The 9600-nt window shown below is 42.7% G+C and overlaps 1 protein-coding gene across 3 annotated transcripts in view; it reads left to right on the forward strand.

Moving 5' to 3' along the window:
* The window catches only part of NDUFB1 (NADH:ubiquinone oxidoreductase subunit B1), a 29895-nt gene extending 20685 nt beyond the window's left edge, over positions 1-9210 (forward strand). For 2 of the 3 annotated variants that reach the window (XM_021706415.1, XM_021706417.1), the window contains exons 2-3: positions 7715-7859; positions 9097-9210. In XM_021706415.1, the coding sequence (XP_021562090.1) occupies positions 7720-7859; positions 9097-9133 (177 nt within the window). In that variant the 5' untranslated portion in view covers positions 7715-7719 and the 3' untranslated portion in view covers positions 9134-9210. The remainder of the gene's footprint in view (positions 1-7714; positions 7860-9096) is intronic. The other variant, XM_021706416.1, reaches the window with a different exon arrangement.
* The last annotated feature ends 390 nt before the right edge of the window (positions 9211-9600 follow it).

Raw genomic sequence — 9600 nt, forward strand, 5'->3', positions numbered from 1 at the left:
GTGCGTGCGTGCGTGCGTGTGTGTGTGTGTGTGTGTGTGTGGCGGGGAGGCCGTACTTCCCGGGTCCTCTTCCTGCCAGCAGCTTTTGGGAAGGGCGCCCATGGGGACGGTCCGCTGGCATCCAGCAGGCCCCACCGTCTCCCGGCGCAGAGCAGAGGCTTCCCTGCGCTGGTCCCCCGCCCAAGTCCCGCGTCCCTCCCACCCAGGCCTCCGCCCGGCCCCGCGTCTTCTCCACCCCGGCCCAGACCCGGCAACCTCTCCGCCCTCGCTCCCGCTCTCCCCAGCCGAGCTAGTTCTCCCGAACGTCAGGCCCACGAGAGCCGACGCCGTTCCACCCTGCATGCCCTTGCCCATATGCTATTTGGAAACGTGGCGTTTACAGGTGTCTTGTGTCACCAAAACCTCGAGGACTTAAGTCCCTCCAAGGTGCCGGGCGCTGTCCTCAAGGGTTATCCCACACTTATTGAGCAGCGTATATAAAGTGCCGTGGGGACAAGTCTACTTGTCTCCAACGCGAATTGAAGCGACCTGCCGAAGCCAGACACACACCAGATGCTTCGTTGCTTTCCTTTTAATAGTTAAGGGAGGGGGGTTGAAGAAAAATTAATAGTAGGAAAAATAAGATTAAAAAAATTAAAAGATAGAGTGAGGTTAGTATAAAAGTCTCCGGCGTGCCGTGAGCATGCCACTGCACTCCGGTCTGGGCGACAGGGCGAGACGCCAACGTACTTACAATGAGTGACAGCAAAGTACAAGTAAGAGCCTGGACCAACGAGCCAGGTAATCTGTAGGTACATCTACTTTTAGTTCTTTGAGTAATCTCCATACTGCTCTCCATAGAGGTTGTACTAATTTACAGTCTTGGCAGCTCTGCCTCTTGACTGCACCTATAACCTTAGGCAAGATATTTGACCACAATTGTCCCTGGATTTCCTTATCTGGAAAAAAAATACGCCTATTGCACTGAGGATATTAATTACGTCCATTAATAATGTGTATAGTAGAATTGTGAGGATTATGAGTTGGTGGCTTTTTTTGGTACCCCGTAGTTAGTTTCTGAACCCTTCCCCTTATTATTGTCCCCGTGTCTATTATTTCCATCTTTCTGACCATTTATTTAGCTCCCACATATGAATGAGGACATTTGGTATTTGATTTTCTGTTTCTGAGTCAGTTTGCTTAGGATGATGATTTCCAGCTCCATTCATGTTGCTGCAAAAAATATGATTTCATTCTTTTTTATGACTGCATAGTATTCCATGGTGTATATATACTACATTTCCATCATCCACTGGCCAGTTGATGGGCATTCAGGTTGATTCCACATATTCATAGTTGTGAACTGTGCTGTGATGAACATGTGGGTGTAGGTGTCTTTGTTATATAATGACCTGTGTTCCTTAGGGTAGATACTTAGTAGTGGGATTGCTGGATCAAATGGTAAATCTCCTTTTAGTTCTTTGAGTAACCTCCATACTGCTTTCCTTAGAGGTTGTGCTAATTTACACTCCCACCAACAGTGTGTATGTTCCACTTTCTCCACATCTGCCCCAGCGTCTGTTTTTTGTTTTTTTAATAATGGCTATTCTGGTTGGTGTAAGGTGGTATCTCATTGTGATTTTGATTTGCGTTTCCCTGATGATGAGTGATGTTGGTTGTTTTTTCACATGTTTCTTGGCCATTTGTATATCTTCTTTTGAGAGATACCTGTTCATGTCATTTGTCCACTTTTTAATGGGGTTATTTGCTTTTTTCCTTGCTATTTGTTTGATTTCTTTTTAGGTTCTGGACATTAGTCCTTGTCAGATGTATAGTTTATGAATATCTTCCGTTCTGTAGGTTATCTGTTTGCTCTGGTGATTAAGTCCCACTTGCTTATTTTTGTTTTAGTTGCATTTGCTTTGGGGTTTTAGCCCTAAATTCTCTGCCTAGGCCGATGTCCATAAGAGTTTTCCCACTGGGCACGGTGGCTAACACCTATAAACCCAGCACTTTGGGAGGCAGAGGTGAGAGGATTGCCTGAGTCAAGGGTTTGAGACCAGCCTGGGCAACATGGTGAGACCTGTCTCTACAATATATTAAAAAATTAGTGTGGTAGTGCACAACTATAGTTCCAGCTACTTGAAAGACTGAAGTGGAAGGATTGCCTGAGCCTAGCAGGTCGAGGCTGTAGTGGCTGTGAAGATGGCACTGTACTCCATCCAGCCTGGGCAGCAGAGTGAGACTTCAACTCAAAAAAAAAAAAAAAATTTTTGTTTTCCTAAGTTTTCTTCTAGAATTTGGTTTCAGGTCTGACATTTTAAGTCTTCAATCCATCTTGAATAAATTTTTGTATATGGGGAGACATAGGGATCAAGTTTCATTCTTCTGTATGTAGCCATCCAGTTTTCCCAGCACCATTTGTTGAATAGGGTGTCCTTTCTCCAATGTATGTTTTGGTCTGCTTTGTCAGACATCCGTTGGTTGTAGGTATTTGGGTTTACTTCTGGATTCATAATGAGTTGGTGATTGTGAAAAGCAGTACAAACTGTGCCTGACAGTGCTTTAAGATTCACCTTTTCCTAGTAGTGGGCAAAATAAATTTGGATCATTTTGGTATTGAAGGATTGGGTACATGATTCCTTGCATCTGTAAGGTAATTCCCAATTTATTTTATCAGAAATATCATGGCTACTCCTGGTTCAGAAGTACAAGCAAGTTTTTTTCTGAGGATCCTTAAATAGTGATAGGTGCAACGCTCTCATGGCACCCATAGGAACGTTACTCCCCAAAGCCTCTGGACCTTTTCGCCTTCTGCTGACATTTCCTCTCATCTAGAACCTAGGCTTGCTTCCATGGAACCTGGCCAGGTCCTTGCTCCCCTTTGCATCCTTGGAGCCTAGCCAGGTTCTCACGGCCTTTGGCCTCTCAGGTGAAGCTCTTTTCAGCCCCCCCTCCCGCCCATCCTCCTGGGAGCTGTTCTAGCTGACTTCTTGTGTCCATCAATCTTAGTCCTCTCTGGTCATCCACTCACAGTAAAGCATGCAGGGCAAATTACGTGCAGTGCTCTGCCCTAAAGTCAATTAACCTTTTGCACTCAAGAGACATCTCAAGACCCCCTGCTGCAACTCGACCACACTTTTTTTTACAAAATAGTGAAAAGCTAATCACTTCATATTAAATAGTGTAATGCTGGAACCACTTATTTTATTGTTAGGTTTGGCTTTAATGGAATTCTGAGCATTGAGGAAATTATTTATGGCAGAATCAAGATTTCATATCTTCTATTTTTCTAACATGTGGTAGCATGTGAAACAGTCACCAACATGCATTACAGGTTCACTGATACATGTTGTGCAATAGTAATTTGTTGGATGTCTTCCACCTGGTGTTTTTCTATTCGAGCAGACAATGCAGTCTCATTTTCTTCCTCCCATATTATTGTTGTTTGGTATGTTCAAAGACAATGTGGAAGGACTTTTTAAAAATGTATATTTCAGTATAGATTCCATCTCTTTGTTTGCCTTCTCATGCAATTTGAATGGAAAACTTCAAGGAAACATATCTTTTTGAAAAAATTGTGCTGGCATAAGTTTGTCCTCATAATCATCAGCAATCTCATGTCCCCTGAGAGGGACATCCCAGTGGTTTGCTAGATTTTCAGTTTCCCCTCAGAGAGACCATCTGAGTGCAAAGGGTTAAAGATAGATTGTACAATTGTGACACAAAATTCCTGTAGAGCTAAGACTTATCATTCAGCTCTTAGGGATGGCATCATGGTTCCTTCTTGGTTGTTGAGTCCAACTCTGGTTTCTAACTGTACAGAATCCTTTTCTTCTTTACTTCTGGAGTCTCTGTACAAGCTTTTATGTGGCAAGCACCCTGGGACTTGCCTTGTCTCCTGCTCTGAGCAGGGCCAGACACAAGGAGTTCTTTAGTTTCTGGCCCCGTAAAAAGAATGCTGACAGTAAGGGCTCAGAGCCTACAGGTGACCATGACCTCAAAACCTCCTTGGGCTAGGAATCAAGTACTTTCTGGTTGGTATTTAAGTACAAAACCATCTAACAGCTATGCTGAGGGAAGAATGGACCCCTCTTAAGAAATTTGAGGGTCCTGCCAGTTGCGGTGGCCCTTGCCTGTAATCCCAGCACTTTGGGATGCCAAGACAGGAGGATCGCTTGAGCCTAGAAATTCAAGCCCAGCCTGGGCAACATAGCCAGACCTCAACTCTCCAAAACTTCAGCCGGGTGTGGTGGCGCACGCCTGAAGTCACAGCTACTCTAGAGGCAGAGGTGGGAGGATCACCTGAGCCCAGGAAGTTGAGGCCGTGGTGAGCCATGATCATGCCACTTGCACTCCAGCCTGGGTGTCAGAGTGAGACCCTGACTTAAAAATTTTTAAAAAGAAATTTGAGCATGCTAACAAAGACAGAATAGATGACCCCTGAGTTCACTGAACTTGAACAGGGATCTATGTTGTCTGGTGTTTTGCAGACTGGTAACTTCAGAGTTGCATGGTCTTATTTAAGGCATTCCTTGTTATCCCCTACCTGATAGGCTCAAGCTTATAAAGTAAATAAGCAGGCAGCTGACTTGGTGTGCCCTCAGCAGCATCATGAAAAGCACCTTAGGATGTAAATGCAAGGAACGCCACTTATCGCAGGCACCATCTTCTTAGAAGGTAAAGATTGGGTGTGCTTACATTTTTATGTCCAAGAACCATTTGTGTCAAAATCGGAAGGGACAGGGTTCTTCCACCTCACCTGGAGGTAAGGCTAAGGAGTCCCTAATGAAAAAACTCCCCAGGTGATTGTGTTGCTCAGTCAAGTTTGAGAACTCCAGCTATAGACAATAGATTAGAACTTAAAATGAATCGATGACTAAATTGTAAATTACATATTAAATAGCTCATCATTTACTGTATATTTCCAGTTCAGTGATGTTCATACTGGATCCTGCTGTGTATGGTGTTACTTACCAGGCACAGCACATAATGAACATGTGCCTTTCACTTGGTGGCCATTTCCTAACCCAGTGACTTTGGAGACTGGGTATCTAGTTCAAGTTTAAGAAATAAAAGCCGGGGTCGGTGGCTTAGCCTGTAATCCTGCGCTTTGAGAGGCTGAAGTGAGTGGATTGCCTGAGCCTACGGGTTCAAGACCTGCCTGGGCAACTTGGCGAGACCTCATCTCTACAATAAATCAAAAAATTAGCCGGGTGTGGTAGCGCGCGCCTGTACTTTCAGCTTCTTGGAAGACTGAGGCAGAAGGATCACTGGAGCCCAGCAGGTTGAGGCTGCAGTGGCCGGGAACGTGCTACTGCACTCCAGTCTGGGCGACAGAGTGAGATTCCAACTCAAAAAAAAGAAAGAAAGAAAGAAAGAAAGAATTGTTTAGGTATGCAAACCAGAATCAGAGGCAGGGATTCAGTTGCAGAGTTTAGCCCAGCCTAGTGCTGAGTACTGTTGTTGTCTCCACCAGTGTATATGATTTATTCATGTAGATACATGAGTTATTCTCATAGATCCATGTGCACACAGGTGTATTTTTAATTCATCTGTATGTATATTTTTACAGAAAACTAACATTCCAACTGTGTTTTCATTGAATTAGTGCCATTTGTTCTTTTCCACATGATGACTACTGCAGGGTCAGCTTCCCCAATCTAAAATCCAAAACGCTCCAAACTTCAAAACATTTTTTTTTGAGTCAGATCTCACTCTGTCACCCAGGTTGCAGTGCAGTGGCATGATCCTGGCTCCCCAAAGCCTCCACCTCCTGGGCTCAGGCAACCCTTCCACCTCAGTATCCCAAGTAGCTGGGATTACAGGCACTCACCACCATACCTGGCTAATTTTTTTTGTAGAGATGAGGTCTTTTGTTGCCCAGGCTGGTTTCAAATTCCTGGACTTAAGCAGTCCTCCCACTTGAACCTCCAAAGTGCTGGGATTACAGGTGTGAGCCATCATATTCGAAAATTTCTGAGCACCAACATGATGCCACAGTAGAAAATTCCACACCTGACCTCATGTGTCGTTTCATGCACAAATTTATTTAAGATATCGTATAATATCACCCCCAGACTGTGTGTAGGGTGTATTGAAGCATAAGTAAATCCTTGTTTAGGCTTTGGTCTCATCCCCTACATAGCTCATTTTGCATACATAAATATCCCCAAATCCAGAAAATCTGAAACACTCTGGCCCCAAGCGGTAAGGGATACTCAACCTATAGTTCTATTCCTTGTCTGTCTCTGCAGTTTGAAAACTCTTAGAACTTAAAAGCTCTTAAGTACCATAAATACCCATCAGAAAGGGGTCTGTTAGGTAGCCCTGTGACATGACAGGAGCCAGGGCAGTGGAGCGAGCAGAATTCGAGTTCCAGCTCTGTGCTTTTTGGGTTAGGCGTTTGCTTATCTGTAAAATGGATCACAGTTATTTCACATCATATATAGAAATGTGATGGCTCTGGCTCCTGGTCATCTTTCCACAGCAGTATGTTCCCTTCTCCCTTTGCCTTTTTAGGGTCATCTAATTGATATTTAGATCTACTGGAACATTCATGAATATGATTGTTTCTTAAATTTCTCTTATATGTTTTAATTTCTTTCTTTCTTTTCTTTTCCTTTTTTTTTTTTTTTTTGAATCAGAGTCTCACTCTGTCACCCAGGCTTGGAGTACAGTGACATACTCACAGCCACTACACTACAGCCTCAACCTTCTGGGCTCAGGCAGTCCTTCTGCCTCAGGCTTCCAAGTAGCTGGAACCACAGCCATGTGCCACCACTCCCGACTCATTTTTTATTTATTGTAGAGATGAGGTCTCGCCAAGTTGCCCAGACTAGTCTCGAACCCCTGAGCTCCGGCAGTCCTCTCGCCCCTACCTCCCAAAGTGCTGAGATTACAGGCGTGAGCCACCACACTTGACTTGTATGTTTTAATTTATTTTCAAACATTAGTTTTCAGTAATTATAGCTTTACCTAAAGAATTTCACTCTGGCAAAATATTACTAAATTTGCTTTTGCATCATGAGAGGTCCTAAAAATATATTATATATGTAAAAGTTCTAAATCAGAACTGGGCTCAATAGCACACACCTTTGGTCCTAGCTACTTGGGAGGCTGAGGCAGGAGGTTCGCTTGAGCCCAGAACTTCCAAGCTGTAGTGCTTGTGAATAACTATTGTATTCCAGCCTGGGCAACATAGTGAGGTCCTGTCTCTGCAGGAAAAACAGTTCTTAATACAAAGACGGTGCTTTTTATATAATCCATTTCTCTGCTCAGTATCAAACCACTGGTTAAGCTAGAAATAACTAACAAATAGACTTTAGTGCAGTGTAATGTTTATAGTAATCATTGGCACCTATATAATCCTCACTGATTAGATTTGAATTATTATATTACATTCTGTTGCTAAGCAAATCCAAAGAGGCTTATTTTGCTTTTATTTTGTAATTTATTTTTTTATCTGTCTGGGGAAGGGGAGGCACACCTCATCAACAAGGGTACCTGCACAATAAATATTTGTATACCTAAACTTTAACTGTACCCCACAATTTTAAAACAAAAAAATTAAAAATTAAAAAATATCATTTTTTTAAGAAAACAGGAGGTTATTGAGAAGACAGAAAAGCTCCTGTAGCCATGGGAAGAGACTGGAAAGAGGGTTGCCCGCTTTTAACATCTATATCTTTATTTCAAAGACAGTTACATTACTGATAATCCTTTTTTTTTAAAGCAGTCATGGTGAACTTGCTTCAGATTGTGCGTGACCACTGGGTTCATATACTTGTCCCAATGGGATTCGTCATTGGATGTTATTTAGACAGAAAGAATGATGAAAAACTGACAGCCTTCCGGAATAAGAGTATGTTGTTTAAAAGGTTAGTGTCTGCATTTTTTAAAACCAGCAATTGGTCAGCTTTGGGGACTATTCTTCATATTATATGTGCCAAAAATAAACAGAAGGGGTAGTCCCCCACCTCAAAGGACTTAGATTCAAGTGATACTGTTTGTAGTCTTGTTTTTTAATCCTTGTATGAAACTGTATGAGTAACTCTGTAATGTAAACAGTCTTCAGCTTGTGAACAGGTATTTTAGATCTAGGATAATCTCATTTTGTAACTTTCAGAGTGCATTTCAATATAGGAGCAGTTTTAAATTGGCTGGCTGAAGCCTACCCTATATATAGCTTTTGTTGTATAATCCTATTCTGTCTTCCCTAAGCTGTTAAGTAGTCGCAGTAGTGGCTTGGTGCTGTGTTCTCAGCCATGCTACTTGAGCACCTTAGACCTGGAGGCTAAGTGATAGCAACTGTCCTGCCGTGTCTAGAAATGGCTTCTCTAGCAGCAGAGAGTGGCAGATAACAAGAAGACCACCTGCCATGGGTGCACCTCTGGGAAGTACAGGACAGGACACATGAAGTGAGTGCACAGTTGGGAAGTGCAGGGACAGGAGAGGACACCTGTAGTGTGTGCACAGCTGGGAAGTACAGGACAGGACACCTGCAGTGGGTGCACATCTGGGAAGTGCAGGGACAAGACAGGAAATCTGCAGGGGGTGCACAGCTGGGAAGTGCAAGACAGGACACCTGCAGTGGGTGCACAGCTGGGAAGTATGGGGACAGGACACCTGTGGTGGGTGCACAGCTGAGAAGAGCAGGACAGGACTCCTGCAGTGGTTGCACAGCTGGGAAGTACGGGGACAGGACACATGTAGTGGGTGCACAGGTGGGCTGGAGGAAACCCTGGGACAGGAGGGTCCAGCAGCTCCCCCAGGGACTTGATAGGGCAGGTGTTTTATGAATTGGGCTTCAGGAACAGTGGAAAGAGCTGGCAAGGGTGTCAAAACCTACCTGAATTCACTGATGGGATGGCAGCTCTCATGTGCACATCAATTAGGAAATACAGGTTTTTCATCTAGAAGAAGTTAGAGAGACATAAGGAGGTTAAAATCATGAGCAAATAGAATGCAAATGAGAAGCTCATGCAAGTTTTTCATATGGGGCAGAGTATCAGGATATAAAATGCTAAACTCATATTTTGCCGACTTTCTCTTATATCTTTTCTCCAGAGTTTTATTTATACCTTTTCTGTTCCTTCCTTTTTTCTTTCCACACAGAGAATTGAGACCCAATGAAGAAGTTACCTGGAAGTAAAGACTGGCTGAATGACCAGACATTCACATTTTAAAAGTTATGAGAGAAATAAAAACCTGTTTATTATTTAACTGGAAGAATCTGAAGTGTGTTCTATACTTGGGTAATCTTTCAAGTAACGCACACTTAGCGTAAAAAAATTTTATTGGCTACCTGATTGTAGACATTGTTGTTAATTTTATAATTAGCATTTTGTTTTCTGGACCACAATACTATTAAGTCATATAACCATGTTTTTCCTCAGATGTTTTTTAAGAAAAAAAATTTCCAAACCGTGTACTTCAAGGAAACTTTAGAAAGATGATACTAGGTTTTTATTTGGTAAAAGTCACATAGCAGAAAATTTCAGTAACTTTGGATTTGGCAAAAAAAAATTACTTTAAATTAAGCATACACATTGGAGGCAAAGATTTTTTTAAAGAACAGCACGTAAAACATGAAGTATTTTTAAAAATTAGCAAGTTGCA

The sequence above is a fragment of the Carlito syrichta genome, unplaced genomic scaffold, assembly GCF_000164805.1.
Source record: "Carlito syrichta isolate Samal-C Ts95f unplaced genomic scaffold, Tarsius_syrichta-2.0.1 Scaffold315561, whole genome shotgun sequence".
Taxonomy (NCBI): domain Eukaryota; kingdom Metazoa; phylum Chordata; class Mammalia; order Primates; family Tarsiidae; genus Carlito; species Carlito syrichta.